Source organism: Rhamphochromis longiceps, linkage group LG1 (genome assembly GCF_057381845.1).
Source record: "Rhamphochromis longiceps isolate RC_006_pf linkage group LG1, R_longiceps_female_GT1.1, whole genome shotgun sequence".
Taxonomy (NCBI): Eukaryota; Metazoa; Chordata; class Actinopteri; order Cichliformes; family Cichlidae; genus Rhamphochromis; species Rhamphochromis longiceps.
This window is the reverse complement of record NC_140557.1, coordinates 15,912,669-15,936,327: the sequence shown is the minus strand read 5'-3', so window position 1 is coordinate 15,936,327 and position 23,659 is coordinate 15,912,669. Positions and strand designations below refer to the sequence as shown.

General features: G+C 40.2%; 1 protein-coding gene across 4 annotated transcripts; it reads right to left on the bottom strand.

The window, feature by feature from the left end:
* Positions 1-1,332: 1,332 nt before the first annotated feature.
* On the bottom strand, positions 1,333-23,322 carry fam120b (family with sequence similarity 120 member B). Of its 4 annotated transcripts, none has more exons than XM_085400127.1 (15): positions 22,557-22,995; positions 21,355-21,477; positions 19,144-19,334; positions 18,838-18,971; positions 18,624-18,746; positions 18,329-18,520; positions 16,581-16,845; positions 16,310-16,493; positions 15,248-15,349; positions 14,663-14,835; positions 12,918-13,010; positions 8,046-8,252; positions 7,708-7,855; positions 2,442-2,724; positions 1,333-2,368 (listed from the first exon to the last, which is right to left on the bottom strand). In XM_085400127.1, exons 2-15 carry the CDS (start codon positions 21,473-21,475, stop codon positions 2,338-2,340), a joined length of 2,247 nt encoding a protein of 748 aa, XP_085256253.1. In that variant the 5' UTR covers positions 21,476-21,477; positions 22,557-22,995; the 3' UTR covers positions 1,333-2,337. The 4 variants fall into 4 exon arrangements, with proteins under 4 accessions (XP_085256253.1, XP_085256275.1, XP_085256266.1 ...); XM_085400118.1 differs by lacking the exon at positions 22,557-22,995 and adding an exon at positions 23,036-23,319 and having other exon boundaries at positions 1,334-2,368; XM_085400149.1 differs by lacking the exons at positions 21,355-21,477; positions 22,557-22,995 and adding an exon at positions 23,036-23,322.
* Between the last annotated feature and the right edge of the window lie 337 nt (positions 23,323-23,659).

The following is a 23,659-nucleotide window of genomic DNA, read 5'->3' as shown; positions in this document are numbered from 1 at the left end:
GAAATGAATGTGTGAAATTACATTATTAGCATTATTTCTAGTAGCTCATTTCCCGGACTGTTCTGCAATTATAAAGCTGAAAGTTTTTAATTCACAGAAAATAGCTTTTTTTTCCCCCAACTTGGAACACATTGCAAAAAAACATACATTTCCATGGTAGATATTAAAAAAAGAAAAGGTTTTGTTCTGTCATTTAATCGTTTATCTATTACTTAATTTCTTTGGTGTAGTGAAAGATGGCCATGAGGGAGGAAAAGATGTAAAACCTACTAAAATAAAGTTAAATTCACAAGATTTATATTGTTCAGTGGGCCAGATTGATCTCTGTGCCGGGCCAGTTCTGGCCCCCGGGCCTTGTGTTTGACATCTCCGATCTAGCCCACATGCAAGACCCAAAGGTTTTGAAACCTTGACTAAGGTTTCTTGTGTATGCACACATAATCTTTGACCCATATGTCCCACAGGCTTTAAAACAAGGTAGCACAATTTATCGCACCTTTATTACCGTCAGTCGGTTCCTTTAAAACACACCGTTCACAGTAGTAATCTGAATATGAAATGGATTGAGCTTTTGTATCTATACTTTGATTTCCTTCTATTTTTTTCCATTTACTGACTAACGTCACGCTTCTTTTATGATCTGCTTATGAGCACATGAATGCGCACACACAGGAATGAGAGCACTCAGGCCTGGGGAACTTTCTCTGCATCCTTTTCCTCTCTGCTGGGTTTTACAACAATTATGGTCCTACAAGAAGGTGGGCAAGCTGACTATACATTCCTCAACAACTTCACACACACAGACACAGATGCAACAGCAATTTGATCTGCACACACTCAGTACTGATGATGGTATTCTCACTGAGTGGGAAAATACTTTAAGCTGTTTCTAAGTGGTGCAAATAAGCCCTGAGAGGTCAGCTTCACCACAGTGCAGTGATGTCTCAGAGGAGCACCAGCAGCCCTGAGATCTTTAGAACAAATTTCAGGTTCATGTTCACAGGTCATATGTTAAATCCTACGTACACAAGGTCTAAAACTGGAAAACCGTGCTGGCATTAAGAGAAATTTAAATCTGATTAAAGAATCACACGACTGTCAAGACCTTTGCTTTGCTACAGCACACTTTCTGAAAGCTTCTCCAAGAGTTTTCCATATTTCTCCATGTCAGGGGTAGACATTTGTTCAAACACAAGTAAGAGAAATGAGACAACTGCAGACCGACTCAGAGTGTAATTAGAAAACGTGCGCACGGGTGAATGTCTCTGAGAAGACACACACACGGGTGAATGTCTCTGAGAAGACAAAACACACCGAGCACAGGCTCGCTTGCTTTATTTATAAGGCAAAAATGGGTTACATAGTACTTCCTCTTTTAACTGTCAGGGAAGAGGTTAAACATTAAATCAGCTTATCTTTCACACACTGGGATAAGAATACAGAAGTATATCATGCTTTATCTGACATCACAGACACTAAAGGAAAAGAATGCATCATTATATCATGCTGTCAAACATCTCAGACACTGAGGTAAGGAATGCATCAGTTTTCCTTTAACAATAGGCTTGGTTATGTGAAAATATATGAACACACAAAATATAAGGCATACTTGGTTAGAATATAAGGTTTACTTGGTTAGAATATAAGGCTTACTTGATTATATTGTATTATAGAGATTTGGTTATAATGTATAATGTAGAAAACCTCTAACACTCCATTAGAGCAAACCAACAGAAGTGCGTGTGTCTTAAAAACAGGCTCTCCAGTGGCCTCGCTTTGTTTCTCACACCTCACCTATGGTATCCCATTACTGAACTGTATGAAGCCGTGTGCCACTGATGTCCCATCTCATTTGATATTTGATACCAGTATTACTGTTTCTCTAGTTAATCCCATTCCTTTGAAAGGATTAAGGCACTGTACACAAACAGCTTTTAAGATCTTCGCCTTTTTATTGTTTGAGATAAGACATAAAAACAGCCTCAAGGGTTACCTGTTAATCCACCTCTCAGATGTAAGATGGAAGAGTCTCATTTACTGCTTGTTTGATGGCTTCATGCTGTTCATTTTGTGTAATAGTAAAACAGGTTTTCCTGAGATTAAGCCGAGGCTGGTGACGGACAAAACTGACAAATGAAACGTCAGACACATTCCAAACCTCTTCATTCCTCCCTCTCTAAATCCCCATTCATTTACCTCCTGCATCCTTTGGACAAATACTCCTGACAGCTCATTCACTAAGCAGTTTGTTCAGAGAAATTAGATTCCTCCTCTTCTTTCACCGTGTCTTTCCCATCCTCTTAACTGCCAAAGTCCTCCCCTCTAATCCTTGTCGAGTTATGTTCCTGGAGCCGGAGGTTGCGGCCATCTGAGAGGAGAGGAGATGAGTTAGAGAAGAGGAAACTGTAAACTGACATTTTTGTGCCATATTCTGCTGCTACCTCGGAGCCAGCTGGTATTTCCCTCTGTTGTTATACGCTCGACCTCTGGGCTTCGGAGGGCGTCTTGTGTTCTGATTTCCTCGATCGTGGTCGTCAGGATAAAATGAGTGAAAATGACGACCTCCTTCGCTGTGTCCTCCTCTCGCCCACGGCCCGTCTGTGCTTTCATATTCTCTTCGAGCTTCTGTTTCTTCCTCTCGCTCCCTCCGTCCCCGTCCACGCCAATGGCCACCCGTCGTCTCCTCTCTTTCCCTCCAACACGTACCACCACTGGGAGCCCAACCTGAGGGTAAGACACAAATCTCCGTACACCGTGCTTCTGTAACATCCAAAAATGCAGCAAACAGGTTTTAGACACATTCAGTCCAGAGATTTGGACGTGCGAGTTATTAATTCATTAAATTGCTTCGAGTGATTCTTGGTCACTGGAGGGCATTAACAAAACTCTGGCATTTTATCACCTTTTATGTTGTTTTGACGAATTCGAGAACAGTTGCCGTTTACCTCATTTTATAATTCACAGACTGTATCCAAAAAATAGATGAGCCCACAGTGACATGATGTGTACTCTTTTGAAGCACTGAGGTGCACATTTCAGCTGCTGATGTCTAACTTTCTTATATGGTAGCAGGCTGGAAATCTGACTCCACCCTGGGTCACTCAGGCTAACCATGTGTTTTGGGAGGCAATCACCATATCAGATTGTCTCTATATGATTAAAGCAATCACTTAAATGATGTGATTGGAAGTCTAGTGTAGAAAATAGTTTAGAAATCAGTAAGTTGTGTGTTTTTAGCAAATGAATGAGAGCTTAAAATAAGAGTGAAGAAAGGTCCAGAGAGTCTTTATGACGCCATGACTGTACAAAAGATGTACAAAAAATATTTTTATTAGAATATTATATGAGCTACATTAGCATGATACTTCATTTTTAATAACATGGTTCTCTTTGATACTGGCAGATATAAAGCAACTCAACTGAGCCTGGAATGAAAGTTATCCAGATTACAAGACAAGCCCAAGTTCTCCAGATATCCTAAGGCTATCTGTGCCAAATTGAAAGCAGACCACAATTATCCTTACGCCACCGTCAAAGTGACGTCCAGTCTGCACCTGCCACCTGACATTTATTTAAATTAGGATGACAATTTGGGCACCAGCTTAACTCACCTGGTGAAGCAGGTGAGCATGTACCGCAAGGCTGAAAGCAGCCAAAAGCTTTTGAGTCTGACTGCATGTCTTCCCCCTCTCCCAGTTTTCCTGTCTAATCGCCACTGTTCTATCACATAAAAGAGAAAAAAACTCTCAAATAAAACATATAAATAAATGGGACCACAAAAGAAACATCATGTTGTACTAAAAATACTTTAAAAGAGTTTATTGAGACCATAAACTCATGAGGAAAGTGTCATGAGGAGGAGGGCCATTTACTTGTAGACTTCTAAACAATTAGACTGAGAGGAGGAGCTCCTTGGGAACGGCTTTTTTTTTTCAGATCCAGAGACGACGATCTTTCATATACATTCTGTGTTTTAATAAGAGTTTATTTAGAGTCTGTGATAGGACTTTACTGAAACCAGTAAATGATAATAACTTTGACTAATGCTTGAAATCAGCAGTCTTAAATGTAAATGTTAATCAGTTCGAACTGTATCAACATTCGTCTCGTCCTCTCTCAAACATACACAGATATCCATCTTGCCTTTCAAGTCTTCCCACAATTATGTGACAACAGCCCACAAAACAGCAAAAATTAAAAATTTCAGGCAGGACGCACACAATCATCAAGTTTGCATTAACTGTGTCGACAGCCGAATTATGATAGGACAGAATACTTTCATCGCACTGAGAGTTTATACAGCTTTCCTTACAAATAACAGAGCAGGAGCAGCTTTTTATTGCTGCACGACTGATTATGAAATTGATCTGCTGGCAGGAACAGTTTCTCTGGGTGTGTTCAGCTGCCACTAAAATCTATTGTTGGATTCACAGAAGCCTGGGACTTGCCATACACTTATGAAACTCTGACAGATGTGGAACGTTTTATGCCAATTACAAAGTGCTCAAAATAAAACATCAAGTCCAACTTTAGAGTTTACCAAACGGGAGCGGCGCATTTGGCTAAATCAGACCGCCATCTTCACATCCATCCTGTGCCTGAATGTGAAGGTGCAGAAAAAGAGTATGTAACACATGCCATGAGCACGAGAGTAATGCGTCAGCGAGGCCACAAGGATCACAATCTTTTTAAAGGTGTTTTATGGCTTGCAGAAAAAAGGAGGAGCTAAAGAAGGGAAACATTAGAAGTTAGGGTAAATATTTTATTGCGAATATGTGTAGCTCTGATAAGAATGCATGAAAATAAGGTTGTTTACAACATCTTGTCTTTTTGAACAGATATAAGCTGGAGAGACGTGGAAGAGGAGCTACACTGGATTCACTGTAATTGCGAGGGCAGGCGGGCTGAGGAGATATTTGCTGAGGAGACTAAACATCAGGCCTGATTCAAACAAAAACCAAACCCGGGTCCTCAACGATACCACATAGCGCCACCGCTACTCTCACGCACATGCATGCTCTCTCTGCGGCTCACACACACACACACACACACACACACACACACACACACACACACACACACACACACACACACACACACACACACTCACACTCATTTCCCCACAGCTCTGTAGTAATGATCAGTGTCTGTGTCTGGCAGAAATGAAACACTGAGGTATAAAGAGTGTATAGCCTTCCATCTATAAAACCAGAAACATCCTCATGAGACCCACAAGGGTTGACTTGGGCAGAAAGCAGACAGTTCGGCGCAAACTGGAGGATCTGCGCCAACATGGCATGCAGCGCAACGGTCGCAAAAGGTTTATAAGTCACAGGGTTGAAGAGAAACTGTGGGTTCATATTTCATAAGCTCCCGCTAAGTTGGCTTTTGTGATGGGGTCTGCAAACTCCAGGCAAGAGGTGAAGTTGGCCTACAGCCTGCACACTGCAGTCAAGACCGTCGTATAACGATGCATTAATGCTCCTTCATGACAAAACAGGAGGCGTGTAAAAAGCTTCAAGAAACAGCAAATGGTTTTGAAGAGTCTGGAAGCTGGAAGAAAATTACCCCACTGATAGAAGTTAAGATGATGAATAGAAAAAGTAAAACAGAGGGGAACAACCGAGGGGAAGGGGAGCAGAAAGAGGGGAGAGACAGACGAGAGGAGTCTGTAATCAGTTGTTGTGAGTCCTAAAATAGAGCTCTCCCAGCCTATAAACAGAAACCCACTATTACTAGTGCACTGACAAAGCAAGTCTCGGATCCAAGCGTGTGTGTGTGTGTGTGCGTGCAAATGAGCACGGCGGTATGTGATGAGGCCGCAGCACACATGGAGCTCATTACAGCATGGCCCTCTGGGTAATGTGGTTCCATGAGGGCCCCAAAGAACTACAACCGCAGATCAACTGTCAGATTAAAATGATGCTTCTCTGTTCAGCTCCAGGAGGATTTTTTATTAGTTTTTCATGTGAGCTCGCAGACAGATTGCACTCATCGGATCACTAGGGGCCTCTTCAGCACTCGATACTTTTGGACAGTGATTAGCTTAAAATATAAAAACAACTGAAGCGTAAAAAATAATAGAGACATCGTGGCATCTCTTTTTGGGGCTTCTTTCTTTTCTTTTCTTTTTTGTTTTGTTTCCAGAGTAGATGCAGATACGGGAAACACATGAAAAGAAAATTGGTCTGATGTGCAACAAAGGTCCCCAGCATAGCACAGAGGACATTATGGTTAAATGGTATGCATCTGAACCACGAGGTTACCAGAGCACACCAGAAACACTGTAACATTCAGTCAGAAGGGTTTTCTCTTTCTGATCCTCATTTAGGATGGTCTTTAGATCAAACATCTTTTTCCAAAGAGTCATGGATCAAATGGGAGCAAAATTATACAGCACGAAAACAACACACACAAAGTGAATGGTAAGGGCAAAAAAAGTCGACGACTTATTACAATAATTTATTTCCCCACATTTCTATCCCAGGACTGTCTAGAGAAGCAATTTAAACAGCCTTAAATTATTTTGTACTGTATCTCAGCGTAGCTTCTCAGCTCTCACTGAAACCACTTTAGCGCTTCTACCTTTAACCTAACTCTCTTCTGATTGGCTGCCCCTCATTAACACAAGGTTTAAACAGCAGATGTAAAAGTGCTTTTGTGCTCACATCCAGAGATGAGATGATCATATTGAGGATACCTGCTCTCTTTTATAATGAGCTGTCAGCCCAGGGGCATTACTTATGCGTATGTTGACAGTAGAATCCCATGTTTGATGCCCAAACAAGGAAAGGCACAGTAAGCTCCATTTGTGTTAAAATCAACTTCTCTACACCAGCACACAGCACAACTCCACCCCTTTGGCCTGGTAGGCCTTTAACCTCCTAACCAAAAGACTGAGAACAAAGAACCTGTAAGTTAAGAAGACTGTTTAACATTAAATCTGATTGCCATGCAATGTAAATAGATATTTCCTGACTTAAATGTATAGTAGTTACACGAGAGCTCTGTATTAACTTTAAATAAATAGAAATCTTATGATGGTGGATGCATTAGTGACGTAAGTTGACATTCTAATCTCTTCAGTCCTTTCAGTAGCATGAAAGCACTGTGACTTGGTTTGGTCCTTAATTGTAAATTTTTTTGTTGTTATTTGAATGTGTTGAGAAAATCATGCATGCATTCATCTGTTAAATCTACTAAATCATCATTGTCATAATAAATATTTTGGAACGACTTTCTGGATCTCGCGTTTAAATGTGCACACCACATCAGCTGTTCTGTGAGCCAGCGCTACCAACATCAGTGTACTTTCTACAGTTTGTATTCTGCTGTGATATAACAGCACAGAACAAGGCCAAGTGCGCATTTCCGTGTGATTTTAACTCTTCGATTATCGCTTTCAGAGCAGACTAAGTGTTTGGAAAGCTGACAAATAAAGCTAAAGTGTTAAGAAATACTAATACCACAGACCAGCACAAAAAGAGGCAAAGCAACTTAAACCATCATCATCATCTGAACATGCAGAACGCATATTCATATCATTTTTTATGCTTCAGACAAATTAAGCAACGTGTTTACAGGGAAACTTTGTACCAAAAGGTCCTAAAGAAGAGAAAGAGTTAATGGAAACTTTAAGTGACGAGCCAGGATTCACATGTACAGAGATAATCAGATAAAAGCAGGTATCAAGTGTGTGTGTCTCACCCGAGTGTCTGTGTCTGTATCCGGTTTGTGTTGTGGTTTTAGGACGTGACTGTGGTGCGTTGGGTCTGGACTGCAGGACTCTGCCTTTCTTGTTGCAAGTTTCTGTAAGTTTCTCCCTTAACTGGAGGAACAGAGACAGGCTGGACGACTGGGAGAAAGAGACAAACGTAAGATTACACACCCACAGATTAATTTACTTATCACTACCAAAGATATTCGTTTGAATTAATAAACAGAAGCAAAACCAGACTAGCTGGAATAAGAAGTCACTTCTTTGTTCCTCTGAAGTATTGACAGATTCATAAATGCCCCATTTTTCTTGTCCCATCTCCACTCACATCGTGGTCCAGCAGCTCAGTTTTCTCTGTGCCGCTGTGAGCCAGCAGGTACTTTGAGTGGAACAGCCGTCCATCGAAGCTGTGCCAGGGCATTAGAGCAGCGCTGGGCAGCGGGCAGCCGCTGGCACAGTTAGCACCCAGCAGGTGGCTCAGCCCTCGGACGTACAGAGATCCCAACTGCACCGCACGACTCGAAAACAAAGGCAGCTGAAAACAAAAAAATCACTTGGTTGTATATTTAGACTGTGTAACTTCTTTACAGTAAAATCTAATATTTTGCTACAGGCCATTGTCAGTCACCTAATAGATACCGACGACACAAACACAACTCTTTGCAATCCTGCCAGTGGGTTGGGTTTGAGCTTACCACATGTAGGAGAAGATTTTTTTTCAGCACAAAGAGAGACTTCTTTGATTTTGATTATTTCCCTTTTTAAATGCAAAAATCACCTGTCTAGTATTTAAGAGCTTTTAATCGCTCTTTGACTGTCAAATGCTGCTAACATCAATAGATAAATATACACTGAGATCAACTGCAGCACTGATTGTCGCATTAGTGTCTTTTCTGAACTGCAGCAGATTTAAAAGTCCTGCTGCACAGAACCATCTGTTCCTTCAATGTTTAGCGTCACCGTCCGCAATAAATTCCTGAACACTGTTGTCTCCCAACCCCAATTTGCACAAACATATCTGCTCTGCACTGACTCATAAATCAGAAAATTAAAATACTCCTCAGGCCACCCACTTCACTGTTACTTCACTTGGTTTCCTCGTGCTCACTGCCAGATGACAGTGAAGCATCTCTGTATATCTTCCTATTTGTTGGCTGCATGTGATGGTGAAACTTCTTTGCTTAGATGGACTCAAATTGGCTTTTAAACTAAGACCATAATTAAATTTTTTTCTGGATATAACTATGCTTGAGGACATTTTGAATGATGAGGATGAACAAAGTAAAATGAAAACCGGAAAGATATCTCAGAGTGAACCTGCTCTTATACTGCAGCAAACAAGAGTAAATCTCCCCATTTACTTTTCAAAAGTCTTCACCCTTCCCTCATTTCTTTATATTTAGCCAGAAAATTGGGAAATAGGTGCAGCCAGGTCTCCGGGCTTTATGAAGGACATTCAAAGCTCCTTTTTTGGATTTTGGCTGCCCTTTTCAGTCAGGATGAGCCCACACTGCATCAATAATGTTTAAACGCCGGGCATGCCCCAGCCTTTCTTTCCTGCTTCCCTTCCTTAAGAAATGCTTCTTGACAGCCACACTTCCACTGAGATCATTTGTGATGAAATCCGAGAAATCTGATTCAGTTCATCTGGAAGTTGCATGCTCCACCAAGCATGCATCAAGTCATTTCTGGTGATCCTTCAGTAGACACTAGATGGATCAGCTGATGGATCACACCTCTCAGGTATTTGCTAAATTTTTCTTAAAGGCATGACCTTCAGGTCATTTACGATACTGCAGCAATTTCTTTTGCATTCCACTTGTACCCTCAATTTTTTTGCACATCAGGCTCAGATATGCCAACTTTTCTGTTAGCAGTTCTTTGGGAATCAGCTTATTGATGATTTTTATGACTTTCAAACTGTTATGTGTTATTTTAAAAAAGAAAAACCCATAACAAACTGGAATAAATTATGTTTTTTATGACAGCCTGTTGGTATCAAAGTGGCTAAAGATACTATTAAAACTTGTTTTTTGGTCAGTTGTCTTCTGTGTGTAGACACATTGGTTCATCCTTTGAGTTGCCCAACTTCTTATGCTTGAATCATTCGTAGGTCATTGAAAACAAAATAAAAGCCATTCCTCTGGAAACAGCCCGAGGGCTGGACAAAGGGAAACTTTGTAACACCACTTAATAAAAATTCTAGAAAGTCTGTCTCCTTGGAAGCAAAACATCAATAAATGAGGCACTCAAGACTTTTGCACGGTGCTGTAAATGCCCTAATAAAGATAAGTTTCTCCTGAGTAAATAATAAAAAAAATCAGGCAAAATTATAATATATCTTACAGCTGTTTTGTGTAACTGAGAGAACAAAAACAAACTGCGGGAGAAGAATAAAGAATAAGAGGAGGATGAAGAAGTGGAGCACAAGCTGATTGTAACAGCAGGCAGATGTTCTGTGTGTGTGTCTGCTCTCACCTGTCCCTCAGATAGCACTGATAACAGTGATTACGTGTACACAGACACACACATACACTCATCCCTGCCTGCCACCTGCTTCCAGTCAAACACAGCTTCACCTTCTGAAAACAATGAAACACTGGACAGACACACAAGCCTGAAGGCACACACAGACACAAAGACAGAAAAGAGATACAGAGCAACACGAGGGAGAGAGAAAGAGTGGTCGAGTGCAAAAAGGATAAGAACGTGAGAACACACACACACACAAAAGACAGAGAGACAAAGACAGAAATGTGTGTGTGCATGTGTGTGTCCAGTGGGGCGGAGTGTGCATGGTGTAAATAGCTCCATGTGGTGAGCGTCAGCCAGGACAGACAGGCGACTGTCGCCAGCTTACTCTCTGTCGCACACACAAACACACACGCCAAAATCACTGTCCCACACAACCAACGCATCCAAAAACCTATGACCCACAGCCCCTCTCTCCTACACACACACTGGGTGACACTTTTTCACAAACAGACACTTCTCTCTCATAAATTAATCTTTTAATAAAGAAAATCTTTGTGATTTTTACTTCCTGCTCTGATGTGTGATGTATGTGAATCTGTAGCTGTCTGTAAACTGTGCAAACACACACACACAGATATGAACTTGCAGAAATGAATACCATACGCACATCAATAACACTTTGTCTGTTTGTGTTTATGTGCATATTTAATCCGTACACTAGTCACTCAGTTAAAACCCCTCCTGTAGCTCTGAACCTCTCCCATACGACATATTCAAATCAACGCCCAGCCCTAATTATTGTGTAGAAAACAGATGAGCAGCACAAATACAAATTACTAGACATAAGTATGGTAATTAAGCAGTAAAAATAAATGGGGCTACAAAGAGGCAGCAAACACAACGGTCGTTTTCCCAGAGAATGGAAATGCACAGCTGACTCTCAGACGCTCGCATCTGAGAGAACTCACAAGTCCCACGATGCCCCTTCACTGAAGACTGAAATTATAAAGTAGCAGTATCCACTGCCTTGTTAATACATGTCTGATGAGGACTTTGGTTCACTCTGTTTTTATACCAATCTGTTCTAAAAATGTATCATTCTTAATCATCTCAAATTTAAATTTAAACTATTTTGCTTTTCCTGTGCAATAAGCCATGTACTCATTGTTACAATGGTGGATATTTCTAATAAACAATAAGAAAACTCTTTAAATAATAAATTTGACAAGAAGAGTCAAGCAAAAATACCCTTGAACAGAGTGATTTGTCATTCTTGTGTCTGACCGTCTGTCATCTTGCATTAACATCAGCACAACAACTGTGCAGCGGGAGCTTCATGGCATGGGTTTCCAGCTGCATGTCCCACTGAACACCTTTAGTAGAACAGATATTACGAGCAGGACCTCTCGTCCAACACCATTGTCTGACCTAATCAATTTTCTTCTGGTTGAATGGGGGAAAATTCCCACAGACACACTCCAAAATCTTGCAGAAAGCCTTTCCAAAAGAGCGGAAGATGTAAGAGTTGCAAAATTGGATAAACTTCATACTGGGATAAATTCCATACTGATGCCTATGGATTTAGAATAGGATGCCATAAAGCTCCTGTAGGCGTAATATGTAAGTGGCCCATTACTTTTATCCATCTAGTGTATTTATAAAATTTCAATGGTGGATGCTGGACTTAAACATGCCTAAAGTTTCGAACGATGATGTGAGTGTGTGTACAAATAATCCCTGTGAGCTAAAACCTCACACTTCACACTGCTCTGAATGCTTTGGCTCTGTATGATGTCAAAGAGAGGGGATATTCTTATGTACTTCAGACACAGGGGCTGAACCCAGGCCTAATCCAAGACAGGTATGGATTATTTTGACTCTGGTGCTGTGGAGAGTAAGGAGCTGGAAATTAGCAATAATAGGTTCAGTTTTCTTTAATTTCTGCATAATGATGCTGCTTTGGGGATGCTAGTATTTGAAAACCAAGTTTTGATCTTAAGACGATCCTGTGTAAATGAGAATCAGGGAGAGGATTTTAAAAATGAAAGTGTTTCTGGTGTGACCTTTGTGGGTCAGGTTCATACTACCTAACCACAATGTCCTCTGTGCTATGTTGTGGACCTCTTTTCATGCGTTTCCTCCATCTACTCTCCAAGCCTTCCAATTAAAATGCAAAAAAATAAAGCTGCCCAAACTGAGTGAAGTTTCAAAACTAAACAATGAAAGTAAACTTTAAAAATCCTGGACAATTAAATTGTTAGCTAAGCAAGTATAAACATTTTACATAAATTTAATTGCACAGAAAATGCAAAAAAGAATAAATATCCACCAGTGTATGTGCACTTTTAAGACATTCCTGACGACCGGATTTTAAAAATAAGGTTCAAAATTTCTATTTCCAACAACAAAAACACCCTGCAGTTTATCATAACTGCTTATTTTTTCAAGATTGTTGTATGCTTTCTTGGAAAGACCGTCAATCAGCAGCTTATTTATGTTTTCTCTCCACTTTCTCTTCACTTTCTATTAATGGAAACATTTTCAGAGCTGTGTTTACCCCAAGAGGACTTTGTTTACTGTAAACGTCAGCGAACATTGTCTTCTTGCAGCAGGATACACAATGTTTGGCTTCACCGTTAAAAAAACGTGGGGGTGAAAATCTGAAAACAACTATAAAATATCAAAAGCATCTTTTACAAATGATCTAAATGCGTTTGTGACAGACCTCGATCTGTTGAAGCTCCTGAGAGGATTTCAGTCTCAGACACACAGCTTGACTCAGGTAGGAATCCACGTCTTCTAGAGATAAAGTTTGTACCTGAAAACATGCGCACAAACCAAACACACAAGGGAAAATGCGTGGTTAGTCAGTTCAATCACATCCCAGTGTGTCTTCTTTGTGGGTCAGTCTGTTTTGTCTGCTCGCTGTGCAACAAGTCAACACAAAAAGAAACAATGGCCGCTACAGAGACTAGGCTGCCCGGTTGTGTGTACAAAACAAACAAACCCTGAAGTTATTTAAATAGAAGAGCGAGAGGGGAATGTGAATGCTGCAGTGATCAGACAACAGCTACTATTGTCTGTCATGCTGTCTGCTCATCTTTAATCATCTGCTCGTCTAGCCTCCTTCTAACAAGCTACTGTCCTGTCTGTCAGGGCCTTCATTCATTTAAATCACTGCCTGCCAGCCAGCCAGCGCCTGACTGAAAACCAGTCTGAAAGGCTGCCTGTCGATTTTAGTATTAAAGCATTCAGCTCTGTGGGTGGGGCAAACATGAGGAAACAGTTACTCCGATCTAAATAAGACTAAATCTATGACCGAACTTTTGGTGTTTTTCAGTTGGCGTGTGTTAAATGTATTAGAAAAGAAAAAAGAAAGCAGTACTCTAAGCATACTTTAAAGACAGCAAATAACATGTTACACAAAAACAAGACATCTGAGCTTTTCTTTGAAAATGTATCTTTGTTAGAAACGCATTAATAAGTGATTCAAGTGTCTCTGAAAAAGAGTTAATAAAAGGTATAATTTATGTTTCGCTTCTATAACATGACGCACACACGGTTATCCTGTCACGCGATCTAATGTTGTGTTAAAGCTCAGTCAGAAGACGTCAATGCAAAATACCCAAACCAAAAGCACAAATCTCGGCTTCTTTCACATACGAATTAGTGATCACAGGGCATTACAACAGGATCAAAAGCAGCTCAGATTGATACACTCTTAGATTTACAATCAAAATACAGTAATACGAGTTCTGAGGTGGTTTGAGAATTGTCTCCTGAGTTATTCAAAACCCCTGGATGGTTATCAGGACTTGTTGACGTAAGAGCTGAAGTTACAAAGGCCGGTGTCTGTGTCTAAACTGGGCCCCCAGTGAATGATAATGGTTACCGTCAAGCCATCAACAAGCGATGTTTGACTTTACATCACACGGTGACAAAAGAGCAGAATAATTGTTGTGTACATGTTATAGATGTAAATCCCAAATCAAAAGCTGACTCGTACGTTAAACTGTCATCAAACATATTTTGTCTTTCATTTCTTTGTTTACATGAACCGCCAGCTGTAGGTATCATCCCCTTTCATCTAACAGCTTAACCGGAGCCCAAGCCAAACATGCGCCCTGACCAATAACAACCAAAAGAGGAAAGACCAATCATGCTGCAGATACAATCATTTGTAAAGTACAGCTGTTAATATTATTTTTATGTTTTGTGGGGCAGAATCGATCAACATGACACCAGAGAAGACTGTAAAACATGTGTAACAAACAAAAAGCACCTCGATTTTTTCCTATTTGCGAATAAAAATCAGTTACATTTGCTATTGATTCATTAATAATTAAATCACATCCTTTTCCCAGAGAATCATACAAATATTTCTGCTTTTTTTCTCTTTAAATAACTTTAATTAACTTAATTAACTATTTTCATTCTCTGATCGCTACCAGATAAACGCATCTACACTACCTGTAGGACTAAATATGTGACCAGGCAGAGAGCAGCCAGGAGAGAGTCTTCAATAACTCCATGCAGCTCCGAAAACTCAGGACAGCCAAAAATTGTGAGGAAGGCTGTCAGGCGAAGAGCAGCCACGTCAGGACCCGTGCTGAACCATAACAAGTCCAGACTGGGTTGATCACCTACAGATTCGAGCAAAAGAGAAAAATACTATGGATTTTAGATGGAAAAATATGGCACAATATCTCTTTCATGTGTTAAACGTAACCAGAGCCAGCTTTTCAACGTGAGTCTTAAAGCCGCTGGTGCCTCAGGGTTAGTCTACAATGATTTTAATTACAGAGAAAACATAATTCCCAGGAAACAATCACTTATAACCACAGGACTCATTTGGTTGCTGCTTATTTGGGAGCAATTTAGTCCTATAGTGCATAAACCAAGAATCATGGACATAGTTGTCGTTTTATCATCTCAGGGATTAAAAAAATAAATCAAATAAAATCTTGTATTGGTGGTGTAACTGTACTGAAATCGTGTTTTATTTTGTGTCCAAAGATACAGAGATAAGTATATGAAAAACAGAAGGTACAGTACAGGGCAGGCTGACTGGGAGAGGGTGGACGATATCAGGTTCCTTCAAAAGGTTTCCGGGGAAGACAAACCATTCCCTGATTGCTGGAGGGTCCACAATCCTTCCTGAAAAAGCACAACATTGTCAGGGTTATGCTTGGATTAGATTTACTTGATTTCCTGCAAAGAACATCATCATTCTCCTCACTTTACATAAAAACTAACGGCACAAACTCCGCTGACGTGTGTGTGTCTGCACGGTTCGTAATCCCTTTGCCTCTCCACTGAAGATATATATTTGATGTTGCCAGAATCTACATGCGTCTACCACAGACTATATATGAAGACAGACAAAGCCACTGTGAAATCACTCAGACCCAGATGTCTGTTGATTAATGTTAAATGAGACCTCAACAGACTTAGAAACCAATCGGTAACCCCCTGGTAACTGGTTGCTAAGTGTATATCCTGACTGGCAGGTGAAATCCGTTACAAAAAGGGTGCTGCACCAAAAACCTCCTTTTGATTGCTTTAGTCACAAGCAGATTGCTGCACTTGCCCACAGTTTGCATGGAAGACGTCAACAGTGGTGGATGCTGAAATTGCCGACTGCAAATGCTTGCAAACTAACCACGAAACAAAGGCAGTTTGTCTTCAAAATAAAAGTTGGGCCTCTGTATTACTAAGCAGGCCATATTTATCAGATAATTACATTTAATTGATCAAAAAAAAGACCAAAGGCACAAATATGAATGGAAAGTTCCAGCTTGGTGAGTTGGGAAAATAAGACCTGATAGACACCTACTGGCTATCAACATGCCTCTTAGCCAAAGTGAGTATCCCTGTAACCTTTTAAGCAAAATCCAAATGATTATAATAAATAACTAACTCATTGCATAGTTCTAACAGGATAATAATATGTTGTTTTTTCTGGGTATTTTAACACTGGAGTCTATGGGGATTAAATTGCTGTTGGAGTCAGACTCATTTCACCACTAGAAAAACTGTAGTTTTTGGCATTTCTTGCTGACTTTTTTCATTCGTGTATGCTTCTGTTCTCATTGTCTTATGTATTAACTGTTTTACCATTGTGACCAAGCAGAAGGAGGAGACCATAGATGAGTTGTCTGCAGGGCTTGTAGACGAGGGCTTGAGGCACTAACTCTGTGTCCTCCTCATCCTCCAGAGTGTTGCTACACTCAGTGACACCCACACACAAGACAGTGTAAACCATGAAACCCTCTGCTGCTGCATGCTTCTCTCTACATGCCTGTGGAAAACCACACAGTAAAGAAACATTTATTCCAGTCTGCAGGGAGCTCTAAAGAACAAAATCACATATATGACTATAACATACCTTTAGGATTTCTGGACTAACATATTTTTCAAAAGCAGAGGGAAGTGAGGAGATTTCACACAGCTCGGGACGTTTCTGTCCAGGTAGTGTGTATAAGCAAACACCTTTCTTCAGTAGCTCTCTACGAGGAGTCGAGAGATTCAGAGACTGTGGAACCAGTTCAGCTTCCTCGTCCTCTGTACTCCACAGAGAGCTCACAAGTTGGGACACTGCTAGCACCACCTGCCCCTGTGGAGCACCATAATGTGGTGCAGGACTGTTTTTCCTGGGAACAATAAAATGAAGAATTTTAACTATTTTGGCTCATTGACAAACGCAAACAAGATTAGTGTTTTTCTTTGCAGACAAAAATAAAGAGTGATGGGTTGGTACCGCATGTTGATCTGAGTTCTGTATAATAAAGAAGGATTTGGGCTTAAATCAAATCAAATCAATTTATTTATATAGCACTTTTCACAGGATAAAAACCACAAAGTGCTTCACAGTAATATAAAACAGAAATACATAAAATACATTAATAATAAAACAAACAGCACAAATCTAATTAAAAGCCAATCTAAATAAATGAGTCTTAAGCTGCTTTTTAAAAGAATAAACACAATCAAGGCAACGTAATGAGGGAGAGCATTCCACAACCTGGGGACCACCGCTCTAAAAGATCTATCACCACAGGCTTATTGAGGTAACTTCAGGTTTAACGTCACGTTTCTAGGGTTACCAAGGTAGCTCACCATGGTAACTTAATGCAGCAGACCTAACCTGCTTTGAAGCATGTTAAGCTGACAGTAAGATATGAAATACTGAACAACAAGTTCTGTTGAAAATAGCATCACCACTCACGGTTTTCCCACATGTTATTCCTTTTTTTATTTCACAGTTGGCTGGATGAAATTTTAGATCAATTTTGGACAACTGTTCATAACTGTGTGCCGAACATCAAATATGACTGTAAAGTAAGTCTATGCATGCATTCTTTTTTCATATTTGCTCTTCTACTTGCATCATCCAACCGAAACCTGCCAGAGTTGCTGAGCCGTGCGTTAATGATAGTGCTGTGATACTAATAAGTGCATTTATTCACACAGACTGCATTTTTCCGGCTTTCCTTCCTGGCCTCGAACAGACCAGACAGACTCTTCCAGTTTCCCTGACCATAGTACATAAAGCCCACATACATTTTTAGAGCACTTTTTTTTTTTACTGAAGCTCTGTTGCTCTTAATATTTTTATCAAATTATATTTTTATCCTTTGTATAATCAGTCACTCTGCTCCCTCTAGGCTTATACATTAGAGGGGAGCTAAGTCCATCCCTTTCACGTGAACATGCTCAAAGATAAGTTAGGAAACCTTGGGATTACCACTTTCATGTGTCACTTTAGCCTGATTGCTGAGGTTAGGGTAAGTGAAGCAAGATAAGGAAAAGATAACCTGAGTGGGCTGAACTTGCATTTAAGTGCAGGGCTGAGGTGTTGGAAAAACAAACTTAAACATGCTTATGATCTCAAAGTCCACAGGTTTCACACTTACTATTATTTTTAATAAGTGTGTATTTTTTAAACAGACACTGAAAAAAAAAATCTGTCAAAGAAAAGCTTAGAGAATGAAGTCAAGGAACTCTTTAACATAAAAAGGGTATATTATGTAACTAAATGTAGCCAGCAACAAATATAGCTTTGATTTAGTAGTAAATAAGACTGAAAAATCCAATGTTCTATTAATTCTATTCAATACGGCTGCAGATATGCACCTGTAAGCTGCCATCGCATTGTTCCTGACATCACGCATCTTCTCCTCTGACACCACATCATTACCCAGGAGACAGGCCAGCAGTGGTAGCTGGGTAACAGCCAGTCCAATGGTTAGGCAGAGCCTCTGTCGGTCGTACATGACAGTGGTGAGGCTGTTTATCCGCAGCTTTGCCACAGACAAATAAGGGGCACTTTAGAGATAAGGGTTAAAACAAAATGTTCCAATCAGACAGTTTGACCACATTTGTCAATAAAATTAAGTTAATTTGCAATTATGAGATTGATTTTACAAACCTGTCATATATGATGAAGTCTGAATCCTCTCCCAGAATACCCATGCTGCCATGTTGGCGAGCATAGCTGGCAATCTCATAGTCTGCCTCCCGCACTGAGCAAAACACTTCCTGACCTAATGACCTGTAAAACAAAACAAAACAAATGTATAAGAACTAGAATTACTGGCTTTATAATTATGGTGCATATATTCTGTCCTGTCTTGCAAACAGACCGGAGAGCAAAGGGTGTGAATGTCGCCAATCCTGAGGGCAGACAAAAAAGCTCTCTACCCGGCTGATCTCCATGCTCTTTTATGTGACAAAATATCTTTGAAATCTTCCCGTTCACTCTGCGTCTCCTCTTCACCTGTAGACCAGAACCAAGGTTTTTTGTAGTCACGCAAAAATAAGAGACCAATATAAAAAAATTTATGATGTTTTTGTAGCACATTTTGTGACTTAGCTACCCTTTGTACCACTGACAATTTGAGGTATGTAGAAACCTGCCAAGGTGTTATTTATTAAGGTTATGTTCTCACCCACTCTTGCCTCTTCTGCTCCTCCACTACTCCATCAAAGAAAAAGACCAGTCGGATGCCTGCAGACGTAAATGCCTCAACCCATCTCTTTAGGATATCCAAGTACTCCCTCCACTGGCCCCCACATGCCCAGTCCTTACATGAATACCAGTAGCACAAGCAGGCCATACCATCGACAACAAGTGTGGGGTCTGCAAGTAAGTGAAATCAAAATGTAACATACAGCAGACCTGCATGATAACCCAGACAATGATCACCGTTGTGTACTGTCTGCCTTGGTTCTTGCTGATGTGGGTATACACATAGTAGTACAGTAAACCAATATGGGAAAATAAAGTAGAAGCATATAAAAGTCATAAGATATTTTCAAAGGAACATGAACATGTCCTGTTCTGTAAGTTTTAGAGATGCCATTAAAAGCACTGTTTTAGCTTCCACCAACTACACTGTACTGTGTTACAATCCACCGAATAAACATGCTTAAAGGCATAGCATATACTAAGTATGGGTTTAAAGAAAAGTGCTACCTTTTAAACTCCTAGCATTGCATGGCCTTTGTTTAGGTCTGTTGTTATGACTAGTAAGCAAAGGTGTACATATGACTACCACCAGAAAACAGCTAAAAATATCACAACTAATACTATACTATTAAAATTACTGTTAGGAAAACATGTACTTCAAATTAAGCTAAATATTTTTTTCTGTCAGTAGGCCATAATTTTTACTACACATTTTCAAATACATCTGTAAGTACAAGCATGATAATAACTATTGTTACTACCATGTCACGCCCTGAAATAAAGACTGAACAGGTGTAAACAGTATTTACTTGATGAAGCAGTACTTTCATTAAACTGCACGCACCTGTCCACCACCTATGTTGTTGTAGTGTTCTCTCTGTCTCGTTTACAAGCCACAGATTTTTGTTAGTTTTTTAAATAGATGTTTTATTTTGCTTTTTTTAAACATTAAGAACATTAAAAACTGACGATTAGGCAAAAGCCAGAACAAACTATTTCCTTCAGCCAAAAGCTAAAAGAAAATCTCTCTATATATAATCATAGGAACATTTCCAAGCCAGCAATGTTGGAGCAAGTTGGCTTATTTTAATAATTAAAGTTATTATGACTTTTTTCCTCAATCACTGTCTTGTGGGTGTTTCAGTCCTTAGTCAGTTTTTAATTACAGTTTTCCTTGCAGCTGCCATTGGCTTTGATCATTTGGATAAACATCTCCTTTAAATTGACTCAAATATAAGAGCAGACACAATGGCGGAATTATATAACAGAAGACCAAGGGATCTTCCAAGAATGGTTGCACTATTTTGCAGGGAACTGACTTTTATATCCCTCGATCTCTATTCTGAGACTTGCTCCAGAGCAAGTTAGGTTTGCAGTATAAGTTACCATGGTGATCTACCTAGGTAAGAAGTGATTCCCCTTTGTAGTACTAGTACTGCTTTGCAGTATGGGAGTTTGGTCATCCATGGCCCACTTGTGTTTTTAACTAGCCTGGATTTCCTTGTGTCTTCCTGGATTTGTTAAGTCTCCATCTCTGAGTTAGAGTGATTATGGCTTATTATAGGCTCATTATTATTATGTTATTCCAGTTTTGGGTTGGTTTGTTTTTGGTTGTCTCTTGTCCAATGTGTCTTATATTTGGTTTTACTTTCACTGTCTCATTGATATGTTTAACCTGTTTCTTGTTACCCACCTGTTTCCAATCTCCTTGTTATCCCACAGTTTGTTCTGTCTGTATTTATACCCCTTGTATTTCAGTTAAACTATGTTGTGTCCTACTGCTGTCTTTGTGTGCGTTTCGCTGGTCCCTTGTCATTTTCAATTCGGTTGCCTGGATGTCAGGACTCTGTTTTTCCTCTGCTTTTGGACTTTATCAGCCATAATAAAGGGTTCGTTTTTTTCTTTTCAAGTCTGTCTCTGAAATCTGTGTTTGGATCTTCCACCTTTGCTCTACTCCAAAAAAAATTGCATCCTTAAATAGAGAACCACTGCTTTAGCAGGTTAATAAAGCCAAATATTGTACACACATCTGAAAAGCTGAGAGCTGAAAAGCTGTTTCCTCACATTACTTTACATAATCATGCACACCAGTGGAGAAAGCTGGAGCTTCTGGGGGAGGCTGCTAATATTACCATTTCATGAATGACACAGAGCCACTGTCACACTGGCTGCACACAGAAATAAACTCAACTGCTGGTGTGAGGTGCGGTTGCGGAGGCCTGCTGCTGTCTGGCCATCTCTCTCAGGTTCACTGTCACACAGGCTTCTGGACAGCAGCGGTCCATGAAGTACTGTAGACCCTTCACGCCCATTCCTATTGAGCAGAAACACACAGGGAACTACGGGAGGAAGCATTTCACGTCTTTCCAAATAGCGTGTACTTTAACCCTCTGATGCATGAATTATGAAAGCCTTGGTCAAGATTTTTTTCTTAAGTGCTTTTATTCTTCTCAGGACATGAAAAAAAATGTTCAACTCTTTTTTCCCCAAAAATATGTTTTTTTATAAAGTTATAAACTTGTCCACTCCAGTGGACTACATGCGCCTGAGCACTTAGCATGAAATACTGTGAATTTACTATAAAAATTAATTACCTTGTGTTCTATTGTAAATATACAAACACTTGTTTGCTTGTATCCTTTGAAAAACATCTCAGCAATTTTTTTGGAACTTTCAACTCATAAGGCCCCAATGTTTAGACGTAAATAACAAAACCAATCAACAGTCCTAGCTGTGAATCCTACACCTGAATATGGCAAACTATCTCCAACAAGAGAAACATTTTTGAGTCTACACAGTTCTATAACGATGCAGGACAGTATTACCAAGCCCTTAGTAGCATGCTGGAAGAAAACACAAACTGACATCTTAGTCTCTGCATCTCCAAACACTTCTGTGTTCATCACACCTAGGCTGTCCGTAGTTCCTATGTCTCTGTTCTGCTCTGGCAGCCACTCTCATCATCACTGGACTTATCACTGAACTCATCATCACTGCACTCATCAATGAAATCATCATCACTGGAGCTGGATGGAATTTCCTGGACTATTCTGTACGCTGCCTTATTCTTTGCTGCATTTGAAGTCTACAAAATATGATAAAATAATTATTATAGTAACTCAAACTACAGCTGATCTGCACAGAAATATACATTTTAAATGAGTAGCTTATAAATGTAACAATTATATGCTTACTTATAACCAAAACAGTCCCAAAAAACAGTGAGACAATTTATGACTTATGTTAAAAAAATATAGTGGGTAATGCATGATGTCCACTACAGTGGACACATGGTTAATCGTAGTTTTCTACATATTAGACATAACAATTTCTTATTCCAAACAGATAATATCCTTCCCTAGATGTTACTGCATATCATCATATTTTTTTTACCTGTTGGGCTCTTTTAGCATAGAAGGATTGACAGGATATGCCAGCAGTGGTCGGCAGGGGTGACAGTTTGTCTGCCATCTTTGATTCAGAGGAAATTTACTTGCAGTTGCACTAACTGAACACTGAATTGACCTCAATGGAGCATGGCAGCAGAGAGCACTCTAGAGGCTAATATGCAGTTCCACCATAGAAACCAATGCATTAAAGAGATATGTACGTTTTAGTAGCTGTCCACTCCAGTGACCACTATGCATCAGAGGGTTAACTTTTAATCGGGTGGATCTGTTTTGGTGTAACACCGTCACTGTGGGGAGTTGATTTTAATGAGAACTGACACGAATGCTAACTGTTAGCTTCGCTTTTAGCCCCGTTTCGTGCCGTTGCCAGCAAACTCGTATCACGGATGATACGTCACAGCAAATGCTACTACAACTACTCTAGTATCGCTTCACATGGCAAAAAAAGGAAAAAAAACTCACTTTGAAATGTCGCTGGACACTGAGCAGCATTGGTCCCTGCTGTGTTTACTTGGTGTAAATTCAAACTACTTCCTATAATCTACGCGTGGCGTCATCACGTTACAAAACAAAACGCACGTGCTCGGCGCATGGAGACCACCGCGCATTCATTAAAACAAAGAGTGAGCAGAGACAAAAATAAAATAAAAACGTGGCACGGCGCTTCTTACTAGCGAACATCCTGAATGTCATGAATGAGAATGAGCCTTTGTGTTTGTGTGGGCTCGTAAGACTTCACTCCAGCACAGGATAAGAGGAGGGCTAATTGCTCTCCTGGAGAGTGGGCAGTCTTTTGCTGAAAGCCATTAGGTCTACCTTCTCCACACAAAGCGCCCCCGGTACCTTCCACTCCATTGTGTGACCAGAGCAGGAATAAAAGGAGGGGACATATGCTGGCCGTCAGTGCAGCTGTCAGCATCTGTCGCTCTACAGCCAGATGCTCTGTGGACTGAGAGGACAATAATCTACGCTTTCCAGAAAAAAAACCCAAAACCTAATCTTCAAGGAGGGAGGAGCTGTGTTGTAAATCTGCCCACTTTCATTTCCAATCACCCACTCGAGAGTTATGACCTTTGGGCTTGTGAA